The sequence below is a fragment of the Camelus ferus genome, chromosome 1, assembly GCF_009834535.1.
Source record: "Camelus ferus isolate YT-003-E chromosome 1, BCGSAC_Cfer_1.0, whole genome shotgun sequence".
Taxonomy (NCBI): Eukaryota; Metazoa; Chordata; class Mammalia; order Artiodactyla; family Camelidae; genus Camelus; species Camelus ferus.
In genome coordinates, this window is record NC_045696.1 from 104,128,471 (window position 1) to 104,146,075 (window position 17,605).

Here is a 17,605-nt window from a genome sequence, read left to right on the forward strand (position 1 = left end):
TCTTCTTACCATGTGGATATGCTATAGTCGTGGCACATGTTTTTGAGGTGGCAGCAGCTAGCATCATTCCCACAAAATCTGATGCTTCTTTTACAGACTCTTCTTCATTTTCCATCGTAGAAGCAATCTTACATTCCAGTAGTTTTTGCTTAATACTTTCATAAATAACAAAATGGATAACAGTCTCTGATATGCCAGCATACGAAGCAGACATGCCCCTATAAAATCCTCTAAGTCCATCTGTCTGATACACCTTACGGACACATTCAAAAGCGCCCATTCGCTTTTCCCCACGGTTCCTAAAAAGCAAAAAGGAAAAATCTTATTAACATAAGTAAAGTAGTACAGTTTTTTAAATAAAGTAAATAAAATATAGTAGAAGTATGCCACTCTAATAATGACCCTCTAATTCATGAAGTGAAATCAGAATTTTAAAATATTCATTTTAGATTTCCTTTTCTTTTATTCCAAATTTGTCATATTAGATAAGTAACATGTAAGTAGTTTAATTTACTGAATACAAAATACACTACACTGAATCTTCAGTTTCACTGAAGTTTGTATTATATGAATAACTAACAAAATCCTTTAGTCCAAACAAACTGTGACTGCAGCTCACAAAACAAAACAAAACAAAGCAAACAAAAGCCCCTTACATTATATTAAATCCAGTTCTAATTAGGTTAAAAAGATTTTTTTTCTTGCATTTAATAATATATTAAAAAGAATGACTGAGACACTAATGATAATGGAGTATCATAAAGCAAGGAGTACAATTAAACTAATCTCAGGGCACCTGAGGGATTCTTCTAACCTCACCCAGTTCTTCCTAAAAAGTGACTGGGTGAATTTAAGTCAAATTCCCTCTGATCCTTTGAAGGCAATAGCTGTATCTTTTCATCTCAGTGAATAATGAATTAGGACCTCAACAGTTTTCAAGTAATTGTGAGTTGTAAAAATATTTATTACCTTCACTATGATTCCCTCATTAAGGAAATCTGAAAGAAATGGGTTTAAATGCTATCCACAGTGAAATGGAAAATTTAACTTTTTTTTAATTGAAGAATAGTCAGTTACAATGTGTCAGTTTCTGGTGTACAGCACAATGTCCCAGTCATGCATATACCTACACATATTCGTTTCCATTAAACATTATTGTAAGATATTGAATTTAGTTCCCTGCGCTATACAGAAGAAACTTTTTTAAAATCTATTTTTTATATATAGTGGCTAACATTTGCAAATCCCCAATTCCCAAATTTACCCCTTCCCACCCCCTTTCCCCAGTAACTGTAAGATTGTTTACTATGTCTGCGAGCCTGTTTCTGTCTTAGAAAATTTAACTTTTTAGAAATTATACACAATCTGTTTCTGACATAACAAAGTAAAATCACAACTACGATACCTACTTGATAAGCTGCAGATTCCTCCTATTTTATGAATTAATAATTGTCTTGAACTAATGAATGTCCTCAACTAATGATACTGAATAAATACCTTCTTAGTTGAATGATCCATGCAACCAACTGTAATAAGTTTCTGCCATCAGATCCTTTCTCATAAGAAAGTTAAAAGAGCTATAAGCCCTAAAGGGTAACATGCAAACAGCCTTGCCGTTAATCTCAGTGTTGTAAGTTAGCATCCTCAAATCAATCTTTCACTATTACCTCAGCCTCTATTCCCTACCCCCAGGCCTAAGAAATTGTGCGGGCTTGTGTTACAATTATAAGTGAAAAAATAGTATCAAAGAGTTTTAAGCCATGCTTTTCCTGGATCCCCTACAAATCCACCTATCACATACCGGAGCATACCCCTGGCAGTTTATAACAGTATAATATGGACTGGCATCTCATGCTTTTTAACTTTTGTGTTGTCTTATCTACCATTGCCTTTCAGATCTTTGGTTTTAAGAAATAAACTCGAGTTTTGTTACAACACTCGAAGATTTCATTAAAAATTATTTCACCTGAAATAAAATCAGACATTTTCTTTTCAAGTCTCCAAACAGCATATAGTCCAACATGACAGAATGTGGAAAACTGATATTTAAGCAAGCATAATTGTTAATGATTTCTTAGAACAGTTTTATCTATAATCTACAAGATCTAACGTTACGTTTCCCAAACCCTAAAATATTAAAAACAATGAAAATTTGTTACACACAATCTACTTCAGACGGAAAGGCTAATTAGACAGTTTGAAAACTATTAACATTATTATTATAATACACCAGATAGAATCACTTCTCTATGTAAAGCATTTCCTTTCCCCCATCCTCCATTCTAAAGGCATACAGGAGTTAAGATGGCAGGACTCTAAGCTGCACTGCTTCCAGCCTTTTCTCAGTTCTCAGAACACACCAAAGGCTCTCAACTTAGGACGTGTGAGGTCTGTGCTATTGTCTCTGCTTAAAAAGGCTCAAAAAACTATTCCTTGATTATTCCATAGAAAGTTGGTCCCCACTGTTTCCTGGGCTACTTCTGGAACCATCCAGTACTTGCTCAATATAGATATATTGAATGAATGAGTCTTGCTGCCGTAAGATGGTTGGTGGTAACAAACGAAGTCTATGAATACATGTGAGCTAAATCCCATGCCAGGACTCTCTGTGTATAAGGTTACTGAATTTGAGCAACGATCCTAAGACTCAGTCTAGACTCACTGATCATGTAAGTTTATGTAGGTGTTGGGAGGCAGACTATAATCACCTATGGGGTGAAGTATCACTGCCTGGGTGGGCTAGATTACGTCCTTTTCATTTCTTCTTCTTTTATTGAAAAACAATGCATAGTATATTTCTTCCCTGGAACTCTCACACTGTCAACTATTATACCACCCTTGCTTCTGATGGTAGACCCAAGCTTCAAAAACAACCCCCCCCACCCCAGTTCACCAGCAAAAGACAGGAAAAACTTGGTTAGATACCAGGCACTGAAATCTGATATAAATTTATAGAAAAAATTTTGTTGAATCCAAGTTTAATGAATTTTGTTTTAATGAATTAACATACCTTGCATCAAGCTGTAACCGAGTCTTTATAAGCCAAATGGGGTTGGTTGCTGTGATTGCGGTAAAACCTAAACAAACATGTTTAAAATGAACTCTGGTAAAAATGAAGAACACACTACTGACTTCAAGGTTTTTAAAATAATATACGTCTATATTAAAGAAAATGTATATAAATATTTAAACTATCAATTCATGTATCCTTTACACTTTAACTTTATAAATCCATTCAGCCATGAACAGCTATACTTTATTTCCAGTCTACATTCTCAAATTCTGACCATAACTAAAAGATTCTTTTAAGAGCAAAATCTGATTGTATACAAATTCCTCTCCCATCATATTCAGACTATTCTCTAGGGCACTCTCTACTCTCTAAGCTAAATTTAGAAACCCATTTCTACAGACATCCACATAGAAATTTTGTGTGTTCTAGGGCTTTTCAGCATGCAAACTGTACAACAGCTACCCGGGGTCCAACTAACATCACAAATCACTATGTTCAAAATGGAGTCTACATAAACGTCAGCATTTACCAATATCTGTTCTTAAGTTGACTGTATAACAGAAAGAATTGTTGTTTGGCCCTATGAATACTTTATACAAATACACACTTACTAATACTGTTAAAATAATGGTATCACAGAGATAAGGTTTCTGTTAGGATTAATAGGACAGATTTTTTCATTCACTTAAAAACATACAAAAACTCAAAAGTTCAAAAAGTTATAAATCTCACTTTTATAGACACTGAGGAGAGAAACTTAAGGTAGAAGGCAGTTCGAGTTTACTTTAAAACTGGAGTACTATGTATTAACTATCGGTGCGAAAGGGTGGTCCCCTAAGATGGCTCATTCCAGGTAGTAAATTAAGATCTCTGGAACAATATGCTTCTAGCCTAGTGCGTATCTTTTACTTGTTATCTTTCTAGTGTTATGAAAAAACAGAAGCACATGAAATGCAATCTTGATGACAGGAAGTTATAAAGATTGCTTCATCTATACAAAACAGGGTATTAATATATGGCTTGTAAATATTTAAGATCAGCTACACAAACTTCATAGAGCTACTTACAACGAGGTTACATTTATTCAGTTGGCATTTAAATTCAGTGAAAACTTATATGCAGAAATGTCTAAGGATCTTAACTGCTTTTATACTTTTTGTCGAATACTAGCAAGTCAAGCACGTTATTTTTAGGAAGGTTTTGAAATATAAGCAGCACATTTAATATGAATAAAGTACTTCTAGGAACAAAAATGCTATGGTGCACTTAGGAATAATTTGTTTTTTTTAGTTAACATATAGTGGAGAACTAATCATAAAACTTTCTTGGCTTTCAGAATTAGTATGGCTATATGTCTACAAATGCATAATAATTTTACTACATTGTCTACAAAGTGGAATTTAGTCTCACAGGTTCTTTTCCTTTCTATAATGTCAGATAATTAGCTAACTCAAATTTTACTCCCTTAATCCAGTTTTAATACCATAGAAATAGCCAGCTGTTCCACAAAAAGATGCTTAAATTGAATCTATTTATCAAGCAAGATAAATGAAATAAAAATTAGGTTTGATAACTCCTTTAATAATTTTGTAATGGTTATATAGTCTCCATTTCTCTTAAGTGCTTTTAATACTACATACATATATACATACACATAAAACTAGAATGGGACCAACAATTTTGTAAGCAGCAGCCAGTACTAAAATAATAAAAACTTAACATGTTGGACAGGGTGTCAGGAACATGTCTTAAAAAAAGGTTCTTTTCATGTATATATTCTTGGTAAAAGGAAAGAGAAAAATATTAAACTGATCAGTTTAAAATACTTTGTTTGAAAAAGATTTTTCTTGCATGGTCTGGCTTAATTGAGAATAGAGTTATGGAGTACTGTATTTTTTTTTCCTTTTGAACCTCATTTTTCTATGTGAAAGTCAAGCTAAAGATATTCAAGTTTTATTTTAAAGCTACTATACACCAGACATCAGTATTCTGGTCATACCTCTGACTTAATGATTTTTCATTTTAAACTTCAATATTTGTATTAGCTAAATGTCTATAAGTAATATTAGGAGTTTATTAATAAAAAGCCACCAAGCAGAACCAACCAACAAAATTATCTTTATCTGCATTACTCACAATGGTTTTTATTAATTATTCTGTGAAAATTAAGAAAAAACATTTCCTTTTTATTAAATTTTGAAAGCCTAAAACTGGGAATGCTTATATCAAACTTTTTAAAAAACAGCCTGTCTAGGTAAAAGCCTCAATTTATTATACTTCATTTGAAAAGAAAATGAGAATCAAAGCTTTTTTTTTAAAAAAAAAAATAGAAGTTCTATTTCTAAAAATATAAACTTAATACCCAAGCTTAACACTTTCAAGTCATAAAGTCCCTCAATTAGAGGCTGGAAAAAGCCCTATATATGTGAATTTTAAAATATTACATTAAATATTTATAAATATTACTAGGAATAAATTTTAAATACTCATAAATTATAGTTTTAATTATCCTCCGTACAGGTTAATAAACAATGACAGGAAGCAAGCAACAGGTATTTCTCACTTAACTAAAATTCATTTCCAGACACAAACTGACCTATGGAACACAACACATTAAAATTTAGGTAAGTGAGAGAATGCTGTCGTCTTATCCCTATATAGCTGCTATTATCCGTAACCTGTGCTCGCTATAGCTGTTTTGGCTCAACTTTCCCAGTAACAAGCTAGCTCTTAATAAAGACACTAGCCTAACTGCCAGCGAACCATTAAGTTAGATAAAGAATCTAGGCATAATCTACAGGATTAACTATTTGTCCTTTACCAGGTGGTCCTTGGGCTTTATGCTATTTCATTCTCTTAACCAAAGATACTCTAATAATTTATGGAGACAGCAGTAAGCTAATTAAATCTAGAAAAATATAACCTATTAATTCAAAAAACAAAACAAGCAGGAAGAAACAAAATTTTACCACTAATTTAGAATTATGTATGGTAAGGCAATTTGAAGTTAACAAAGAGCCAAAGCTAAACATATCTTCCTACTTCTTCTAAAAACTTCTTCACAAAGATACTGGGAATGGTGCCCTGTGAAATTTAGAAATTTCCTATTATTTTTATTTTGGTACTTAAATTTTGTGACATTCTGACAATATGCTATTTTATATTAATATTCTGAGCACCCTGTTAAACATTAAAACTGACTTACAAGTATATGAATAATCTATCTGTAGGTTAGTCAGTTAAAGCAAAATGGCAGTAAATTGGCCATATTGTTAGTAGTATGGTTAATATTTTATTAGAAAGCTTTAAAAAACTTCTAAAACGCAATTTTTAAAATTTTGCTTCATCTAAGACTTCATTCGATAATTTAAACCAATTAAAAACCAGATTAATAGAAATCCTGCTTATAGTAAATTTGTTGAAAATGTTTATTTCATTAAGTGAGTGATACCTGTATTACTGCATTTTCAATACTTTTTATTTCAATTAATTTCTGTAAGAACAAAACCCACCTAACTTTCTAGGAGAAATATATTAAAACTACTTAAAAAAAAAACTGAATTAAAACTAAAACAACTAAGATCCCATATATTCTTATCCCGTATTTGGAAAGTAATGGTAGGTATTAAGATCAATGTTTTTGCAAGATAGTAGAAAGTCAAGTATCAACAGACAAGAGAATAGAAAGTACTGTATTAGACTTTAAAAATATGTTATGCTAAGCAAAGAGAACTATTTTGTCTAAAAGCTGTAGAACGGTATGATACCATTTATAGCTTTGTAAATCTTAAATACTGTTAAGGAATTCTTTGGAGGTCAAGGCTACTATGGCCAAGCTAAAGACCCCAGGCTTTTATTACACGATGAGACTGAAAAGTTACCCCATTCTTCCTTCTATAGAAGGAATAGTATAAAAGAATTAGAATTAAAGTTTTATAAAATACTAAGATAATGCACACACAAATTCAGGAAATAAAAATTCATTTCCCGCCTTCTATTAATTCCACAGCTATTATAAATTCCCAGGGTGTGTTTCTTATAACTAGAGGCTGCAAGAGATGCTCAGATCAGTACTCACGAGGTTTAAGTTAGTCCATATTTCTACAGGAAGTGACCTGCGGATGGGGAGCATGAGATGACACGATCTCACTCTTTTCTCGGGAGAAATGTACAGTAAATGCCTAAAATAGACACAGGCTTTTCTGTATCATAACAACAAGCAGTGACCTCATCAGAAACATGTGTACAAAATGAATCCCATTGGAAGGATTTGAGAAATATTTACTGTGAGATCTAACTTTTTTGAAAATTTTAAGTTAAAAAAGAAAAAGAAAGGACTATCAGAATGGGCCATAGTTTTTTAAAAAATGCACCGAGTACTGAAAATTCTGCCATCTGTAGCAGTTTCAGAGTCCATATACTTACCTAAAAGAAGACCAATTTTGACTTAAAGAAAAAATGCTAACCTTGTCAAAGGGGAATCTAAGAAAATACTTAGAGGGGATCATCATATCCCATTTTCCTACCATTATTATCTACCATGATCAGAGTTCAAACCACAATTTTTTATTCTTTAACAATCATTCTACTTAGTAAATCTTTTTAAAAAATTCAAGTAACTTCATTTTGTAACTGTAATAAAAAAAAAAAGCACAGGTTGCTACAATAGCACCTCCCACCTTTTGCACTATGATCAGTAATATTGCACATCCATTTTTATGAAATATTTTGGGTATTTTGTATTTACTTTCTTGTGTTCTACAAAACAAAAAAACAGGGAGAATGTTTACACACAAACATACAAAACATCTGTCTAACCATCCATCTTGCTGAATAAACTGCCATGGACAAAGTATTTTTTAAAATATTTTATATGTGTAAGACAAAATTTCTATTTAATGAGTAAAAATTTAAACTTTAAATCAAATAGAAAAATGTATCTTGAAAATTAACAGTAATACCATAAGCAAATAAAACCCACCAGCTATGTAGTGCTAAACAATTATATTAGTGACATTTTAAAAAACTGAGCAGTCACTCTGAGAATATATAATCCAATAAAAAACAGAATTCATTTCCTTTAAATCTGTACTGTTTTATATAAAAGCCTGTAAATTTCATATAAAAATTTTTGAAAATTGAGAGTTACAATAAAGAAAAAAATTTAATTCTATTTCTGTATACACACCTGTGTCCAGGTGTATATAGAAGGATACACAAATTCATTTAAACAGAAACACACAAATAGTCTCAAGAAAACAAGTACCTTCAAGAGCTAAGATATACTTAAGTTTGACAAAGTTCATATGTAGGAGTGAAAAAAAAAAGGCAGGTAAAACAGAGTCATCATTACTCAATTTGATTATACAGCCTCACAACTGGAAAAAAATTTTCAATGCATGAAAGTTTATAGATCAAATTCTTATAGTATTCCCTTGAAACATTAAAAAAAAAAAAAGGAAAATAAGACCCCCTTTAAATAAACTGTCTTTTTAATAAAAAATGGCTTAGTATCTAAACATTCGAGTTCATATGGATAACATGCACAATGCAAGTGACTTGAGAGGTTACTTGGAATAAAAATTATATACAAGGTATGTTACTAAATCTGTGACGTGTGTGCTGTTTGATGTGGCAAAATCCGGCAGGCAATATCATTAATGATGCATTTTAGTGTATTTTTGATACTAAAGTGACAAGGTTAGCATTTTTTTGGAATAGACAGTTAAAAAATAATTTTTCACATGACTGCCTCTAAGCGCTTTGCACTCTCAATTCGTATTTAGAAGACCTCTGAAATGATCCTGGGGAAAAACCAGTACAACTTGGTCTAGATTATTACAAGAATGAAGGGGGCAAAAGGCTACCTTAATGAGTCTGCATGGGACCATTCAGTTTCACCAATCATGTAGTTATGTATAAAAACTGCAAAGCTAAATGTTAATGCTTGTGAATAGTGCAAGGAAGCTCTGAAGGCACAATTCTCAGAACATTTTCAGAAAAACTGCAAACAAATGGAAGAAGTATTTTCAAATTACACAGGAAGAGTATAGTGCAATATTCTCTGAACAAGTATAAGACTATCAATTTACCAAAATTCAAGGAATTCAAGTTGGGAAATAGTATCAATGTATAGATAAAAACAGAAAACTATGAGTTAACATTCATACATATTTGAGAAAAAAAAAGTACAAAATGTAATTCCACTGAAAATCTTTGGAATGTGACATACAGTAATAAATTCTAATGAGACAGTCTAAAGAAAAAAGATGTTCCAGTGGGAACTGAGATATTCTGAAACTCTAAATTTGCAATACTGAATATATAACTATCCTCAACTTAAAATGATTGCTCATCTACTTTCTTGATTTCAGTTCTTTCAAAAAAGAAAGATCAACATTTCTTTGTAATTTTCTGGGGTTAAAAACAAAAAATAAACACTGAACAATTCAGAAATATACTGTTAAAGATCCTAATATACTGGTTATATGGTTTGAAATTAGCCACTAACTTCTACACTCAAATTTGTAGAAGTAAAATCATAACTATTTGTATCCAACACCTGTAAATGTACATTAAAAAATAATTCTGGTTGTAACTAGATGATCTCTATGGTACTAAAGAATTAATTTTCAAAACACAAATCTATGTAGAGCAACCTACTCATTCCAAGGATAAGGTAATAAAGATTCACATAAATTATGTAACTTGCCCAAGATCTCTCTTCATTGGTAAATAAGAATATTTTACCATCTTGTACTTTGAAGTTTTACCTTCCAGCTCTAAAACTTCAATGAGTCAGTCAACAATTACTAAATATAAAAAGCCATGAAAACAATTTATAAGATAGAAGCTAGATTTATTATAAGGCTATTGACCTTTCAGATATCAGTATTTCAAACTTACACTTAGTTCGTTAAGTATGTGGTTCAAATTGATCCATTTTATTTCTAAACAGAAAATGGTTAACAGTTTAACGCACTCATTATTAAGCACATAATTGACACTCAATTTATTGATCAACAGTTGATAAAAGCAGTTATAATTTGCTTTATAAAGTCACAGCATAATTTGGAAATGTGAAGGTATGGTTAAATATGCAACATATCTCAGAAAACTATAGAGAATTTTCTAATGAGAACCAAAGACCATGGCTTTGTCTAACATGTATGGCAGCAAAAGATTCCAGAAGCACACTGATCAAACCAAACTCCCAGTATATCTTTAAGGCAGTGCAGAGACCCAGGACTAGCTGTTTTAATTCAGAATCATACATACTCATCAGTGATGAGGGAAGAGCTCCTGGAAACATTTCTATAGCAAGCATGTACACATAGCTGGTGCCTAAATTTTGAGTGCTATCTCGTGTGGTTTGTGTGGAATGCTAAACATGTTTTTCAGTATATACATTACAATAACTCTTGAGTATTCAGTAACACATCACTCACAAAAATTTCAGTATTTGAGCACAGGACAAAATGAATACTTTACCAAGAACTGCCGGCACATTTCAGGCAGAAGCCAAAACATGCAGCAAAAAGGGAAAAGGCACTAACAGAAATTGAGGAAAAAAGAGTAAATTACAGCTCTGTAACTTATAGTTTAATTATGGTTGGATTCTTAAAATTGTTAAAAGTGATCACTAAATATTCAGTGGGCTACACAAGACAATGTAAAAATTGTACTACCTGCATGCTATCACAAACTTATAATTACAAAAATGCCAGTTGACAACAGATTTTACATACACTGCCTAATCAAATTTATTGTATACTAATAAATGTAAACATCATGTTGCAGATGCTAATCAATGAAAAGCACATTAACTGCTTTAACTTTGCAATGTTAAATTCATCAGAATTCAGTATTGAGTCTCTAGGTATCAGAAAATTTTTTGTTTTTTAATATTATATATTCATACCTGCCATTGCAGCTGAAATCATGTGTACCTGGGTAGAATCAGGATCAAATAAACCATTCAACTTTTCCTTGCAGTTTGAATAAGCAGCAAAGTATATTGCTCTAAAATAAAGATTTAAATTTTGTCAATAAGCGTGTTGCTTAATTCCTAAGATTTAAATGATATGTAAATTGATCTTTATTATTTAGAGTGGAGAAATCTAAAAACATAAACAAAGCCTTAGCCACATTCTTACATAACATCACATACATATTTTTCCATGAAGACCATGAAGTACTTTTCGTGTCAACTCATTAAAGATAAATTCAAATGTAAAGCATCCCCAGACACTGCATCCCAGTATTTTGATAGCAACTGACTAATTAAAACAGAAAAGTATTTCTGTAAGAGTTTGATGACTGGAAAACACATGAGTAAGGCTAGAAGGCCTATGTAATGCTAAGACTAAATTAAATATACTTAAGTAAATGCATTACAGGTTTTTTTAAAGAGAGGGAGGTAGAACTGACCCAAGTGATCAAAGTGTATGTTAAACAATTTTGAGGTACTGTGGTATATGCTAATCTATACTACAGAGTAGTTCAGAGCATCCTTAGACAAAAAAACTGAAAAATAAATCAGTCCCATCAGGTCAGATCATGCTTGCTAACATTCGTAAACACTGCATCAAATCTGTAAATATTTTCCCTGTTAACTTATTTATTGTAACTCAACGCATCCCAACTACCTCATCACTGATTTAGCCTTCTAGGCACTGACTGACTTTCTTACTGTATCAAATATCCTGTTATTTCCCCAAAATTCTGATTATTTGTCCAATAAGGGTCAGAATAAACAAACAAGTACAAATGGGGAGTCTCCATTTTGTGCTTTTTAATGTGCTTAAGAAAAAAGAGAAATTAATTTAAAATGAAACATTCTACTTCATGAGAAAGAAAAGAAAAATAGGATACATTTAATGATACCAAATTATGAAGAATAAATAATGCATTACTAGGAATGAATAAGAAAAAGGCACCCTAATGAGAAAATGGGCAAAGAATATATATAGGTAATTCACAGATGAGATATACAAATGACAAATAATTATAAGGAGGAGGGCATGACCGCACCAGAAATAAAACAAATGTACACCTAAACAGTGAAAAATGTCTAGTCTCGTTGGCAAGTATTAAGAGACATGGACAGTAGCCAGTATTGGTAATAATATGTTGACAAAGAGCAACTAAGTCACTATTTGAGAATAATGCCTTTTCAGAAGGCAACTGAGTAATATTCACTAATTTTAAATGTGCATATGCCCTCTTATCCGGAAATTATTTTAGGTAGTTATCCTGAGGAAAAATACTTGCTTAAGTACTCAAGGATAAAGGTACAGCTACATTCACAAAACCCTTGTTTTTAGCAGGAAAAATCTGGAAATAAATCTAAAGGTCTATCAATAAGGGAATGCTTATTCATGATGGGAAAGTCAAATTATACAATTAAAAACTCTACATATTTTCAGGGAAAAAGCTTCAAGACAAATTTGTTGAAATATTTTTAATAGGATTCAATTTATGTAAGTGATAGTAAGTATACATATTATCTATTTTATGTACATGTTAAGCCAGGAAAATTAATGGAAGACAATAAACCAAACTGTTTATCAAGGGTGGTTATCCATGGGGAGAAGAGTAAGTGTGTGTGGGAAGGTGCATGGGGTGAGAGGTGATGTGTTTAAAGTGGAATGTCAAGCTTTATGCTATACATTTTTTTAGTTTTCACATAAGAAATGAAATTTGTGATCATTTTTTAAAGAACTGATATAAAGTTGAAATCCGATAAATAATGAGACATGGACCTGCTATACTGTTTGGTTACAGAGATCTGGGAATACATTTTCACTCTGAATGTCAACTCTGTACAATGTTCTATCATGGAAGATATCAATCTAAGATAAAAAATTATCTGAGAAAAATGACAAATTAATGTAAAGGCCTTTTTGGCTTCTTGAACTTAATGCAAAAATTGCTTCACAACGATCTCACTAAGAGGTCCTTTGCACCTACATATGGTACAATCTGTCTACCCTTTTAGATGGTTACTGGTAACTGTTACACCATAGTGCTTTATCCTCATCACTTCCACTTCTCTTCAGCATCTACCTTCATTAAGCATGAAACAAGAGAAACTGCTAGAATGTGAATAATTAAACGTATTTCTTTTTTTTTTTTACCTGGAAGGAGCCACCCCTACTAAATTGGGGCCTAATCCTCTAAATAAGGAACGAGGCCCTTCTTTTTCCAAGATCACCCTGAAAGAGAAAAATATTATTTAGAAAAGAATGTCGTTCAAAGTGTGGTACTTTATTTACATAGCAAACTTAGAGTCTAAATCCCTTATGTTTGTACTATAATATGTTACAATGCTCCGGTCAGTTTTCCTCACTTACGAAAATCTGTTTTTCTCAGCATAGCATAGCATACGTTACTAAAGACTAGTAATAGATTTATTAGTGATAAAAAAAAGATCTCCATTCAGATTCTTTCCTGAAAGTTTTAAAGACATATAACAATACAGATTTCTACATTTATTTTCATATGATCATGCTATTCTTATCTTTAATCTCCTCCATTTTACTATCTTTACCAGAAAAATCTATTCCCAGTTAGAAATATAGTTCCCTCCTAGTATTTGAGGTCCTATCCTCGATACTGGACAACTTCCAGGTATTGCAGCATTATCTTATCCAACCATTCCAGTGAAATGCTATAGCAAAAATCTATCACCCTAACATCCTTTAGGGTGCAAAAATGGACGGCCTGCTACCATCTCTCCCTTTACTCAGTTAACATTTACTATGCTGAACACTTACTATATAAAGACTGAGCAGATTAAGGAGATAGATAAGAGGGTGATAAATTTCTCTGTCATTGCGAAATCTGTTGTCCAGTTGCGGAAAAAAGAATTATATTGAAACAAATAATTTAACAGATCATATTAATAAGCAAATACTACACAAACTAGCTACAGATGCCCAGCAGGGAAAGAAACAGGCATGTCAAAGTCATGGAAGATTTTCTGAGGTGAGCTACTAAATGAAGTTTTGAGTAAGAAGAAATACAGATTGAGAAAGAGCATGTATTTTAATTCCGAGTTAACAGACTAGGCCAACGGTTCTGAGCAACTATATGCCTAAGAATGATCTCCCCCCTGGAGGGCAACTGAGCAAAATGGTTAATTAAGGGCTTGAATCATGGGGTCAGATTTCTCAATATAAAACCCAATTTTGGAAACCAACTAGCTGTAAGAACATAAAGTAATAACTTTTCTCTTATCCTTATTTTCATCAGTAGTAAATAGAGAAAAACAGTACTTTTCCTGGGGAGGGGGGAGGTATACCGTGATGACTAAGTAAGTTAATATAAAAAGAGCTCACAGTAAATACTTGATAAATCTTAATAATATTATCGTTATTACTGGGACATTTGTTTAAAATCCAAATTTCTCTGATCCCACCCTCAAAGTACTCTGATTCAATAGCTCAGCAATTTGCGTTTTTATCCTGTTGTCAGATGACACAGGTGATACGAGACCATTTTGGTAAAACTACATTAGACAGAAGAAGAACTAAGAGTGACAAGTTGTAGAGCACATTTTGAAGATGTCAGTGTTTGTTAGCCCTTTCTGTGTTATAAAACCCTTGAGAAGTTAAGGAAGTATCCTTTTAAGAAAACGAACATTTGCAAACACTCACAATTTTGCACACAATTTCACTTAATTTATAGATCTCTTGAAACTCTTCCATGAGCCCCTAAGAAACCAAGAGAGCCTGGGGGGATTTCCCACAGTTCCTGGATAAGAAGTCATAAAACACTTCATACCCATTTAACGACGGCCACAATCAAGACAACTGGAGAAAAACAGGGATTGGCGAGGATGTTTAGAAACTAGAAATCTCATTCATTGGTGATGGGAATGCAAAATGATATATCCACTCTGGAGAACAGTTTGGCAGTTCCTCAAAATGTTAAATATAAAGTTACCCTATGACTCAGAAATCCTACTCCTAGTATATCCCCAAGAGAAATAGAACATACATCCCTATAATGGTATGATTCATAATACTCAAAAAGTGGAGACAATCCAAATGTCCACCAATAAATGAGTGAATAAATTAAATGTGGTATGTATCTACATAATGAAATATTTGGCAATAAAAAGATACTTGTTACAACACACATGAAGCTTGAAAACACGCTAAGTGAAAAAAACCAGTCACAAGAGGCCACATATCGTGTATCTAATTCCTTCTACACAAAATGTCCTGAATATGCAGATCTATAATGACAGAGAGTAGATTAGTAGTTATTGCCCAGGGGGAGAGGGAAAGAAGAAAGTGAGGAGTGACTGCTAAAAGGGAAGGGTTTCTTTCTGTGGTGATAATGAAAATGTTCTAAATTTAGAATGTGGTGATGGCTACACAAATCTGTGAACAGAAAACTGAACTGTTCACTTTGAATGGATGAATTTTATAGTATGTAAATTATATCTCAATAAAGATGTCGGGAAATAAAAAAAGGAAGAAGCAGCCATGAAACATTGATTAGGATGGCACCCCTGAATAGGGAAACAATGGGAATGAGAGTGAAGAGAGGTTAAGAGAAGAAAATGTAGACATGGAAGTCACTGGATACTGATGACAGATGAAACGTGACATTGACTCACGGTATTGTACAAAGATCAAAGGAAGAATTTTAAGGAGAGGTAATCAGTGGTAGTAACTATCAAAATCATGATATTAAAATACTCTATTACTAGTTAGATAGAAGTTTTACCTCTAACTATGGCATTTTAACCTAAAACTGTTATCAATTTTATTCTACCTACTCATGTACTTAGGTAAGTTTGAAAAAAGAAGAGTGATGAAATCTTTTGGTAGTGAAGGCAAACACACAGTATGAGTTTACTTGCTACTACAAAATAAACACTACTGAACTAAGTTCAAATAGATTATGTCCCAAGTGAGCTGATAAGACAGACACACAAGACATTCAGTTGTATATGTAAGTTTAAACATGTAAAACCTAATTTCAACAGTTTTGAAATTTCAAATCCAATTTGGAACATAATGAGGTATGGTAAAACATAAAAATAAATCTTTTTCAAATCAAGAAATGCCTAACACTGAATCATGTTTTTATAACTATGCTTTGTATCTGTTATATTTAGGTTATATAAAAATCAGACTGTTATTAATTAGATGTACTTACTTGTGTGAGTACTTTGAAAATTCAAAATATGCAAAGAGTTGTTATTAGCATTTAACAAAATCACATTTCAAAAACAAATGAATTCATAATCCAAAATAAAATACCTTAAATAGCTTTAGAAAATAAATCCACTGGATAAATGTAGAAAAATATTCCAAATACACATTACTTGGAAACAATATAACATTTTACATTATTTGAATTACTGTACATTTCCATTAGGGATCACTGTTTCTAAGGAATATAGCAGAGTAATTCTGTCATTAAGTTTGTAAAAACCTCTTAAAATATGGCAGAATATAAATAAACAAACATAGGCATCATTAAGGTAAACAGACAAAAGAAAAAAAAAAGTCATGAATCCTGTGCTCTCACTTTAGGCAATGGAGAGGTCCCGGAGACACTACTCGGTTGACACTGGCTCCAGCCATGGTGTTCAGCTGAACTTCAGAGATATACAGTGTCACAGAAGATGACTGCAGCCGTGTTTTTACCACTTCCAGTGGACATGTCAGAATAGCTCCCACTGTACCACCACATCTACAAAAAAAATGAAAGAAACAAAACTTACCTACTTAATTCATAAATTAGTAAATATGCACTGAGCTGTGAAACGTGTGAGCAACTGGGGCTTTGCAAAGGTACTAAAATTGAGAATTTTGATTTCTGAAGACTAAACATTTTTTAATTTAATGTTTTACTTATTTGACTGTATGCAAAACACTTTCAGTAGCTAAATATCTATCTAGCAAGAATAATTAGCTAAAGACTCCAAATTGTGTGTGTTGACTCTAAAATTTACTGGTGTAAGACAACACAGCTTAAATACTATTTTAAGGGTCTATTTGGTACTCCCTGCCCAGATATTACTTACGGCTTTGTTGAAACCTAGATCATTATTTGAGGTATATCCTATCTCTCAAACTCCAAACCTATCTTTTAAAACTTAAGAAATGATCTTGAGAACAAGAAATAAATCACGAATGGATATTCATACATGTCTCATATTTTAAATATCCAAATACCCAGAAGTGTTTCACTTACAAATAAATACGGCATTTGAGTCTCAAAATCTGAATCTCTCAGGCCCACATGTGGAAATTTGTGCAAAGTAGGTAGGCTGAGTTAGAAGAACCCAATTTAAATACAAGGATCAATCACGAAAACAACAAAATAAAAGCTCTTAAATGATATTATTTAAGCTTTCAAAAGACATATGAGAAAGGGTGAGTAAGTTTTTAAATGCAAGAATGGGAAATAATTTTCTCTTAAGAGCATTAAAAGCTACCCCAGGAAGCCCTGAAAACTGCTTTCTAACTAGAGGAAAATCACTCAGAAGAGCTCTTACTGCAGTGAACGAGCAAAGCAGACTGAGTCAGAAGTAATCCAGACCTCCAAAACAGGCATGAAAGGAAG

The 17,605-nt window shown here is 32.4% G+C and overlaps 1 protein-coding gene across 2 annotated transcripts in view; it reads right to left on the minus strand.

The window, feature by feature from the left end:
* SLC25A36 (solute carrier family 25 member 36) overlaps nt 1-17,605 on the minus strand; it is a 35,517-nt gene that overhangs the window by 5,805 nt on the left and 12,107 nt on the right. The window contains exons 2-7 of one of the 2 annotated variants that reach the window (XR_004322793.1): nt 16,565-16,729; nt 13,153-13,230; nt 10,935-11,035; nt 7,092-7,194; nt 3,011-3,077; nt 10-299 (exon numbers count right to left, since the gene is read on the minus strand). Coding sequence is in view for 1 of the 2 variants with exons in the window: in XM_032487423.1 (XP_032343314.1) it covers nt 10-299; nt 3,011-3,077; nt 10,935-11,035; nt 13,153-13,230; nt 16,565-16,729 (701 nt within the window). In the remaining variant the exon portion in view is untranslated. The remainder of the gene's footprint in view (nt 1-9; nt 300-3,010; nt 3,078-7,091; nt 7,195-10,934; nt 11,036-13,152; nt 13,231-16,564; nt 16,730-17,605) is intronic. The other variant, XM_032487423.1, reaches the window with a different exon arrangement.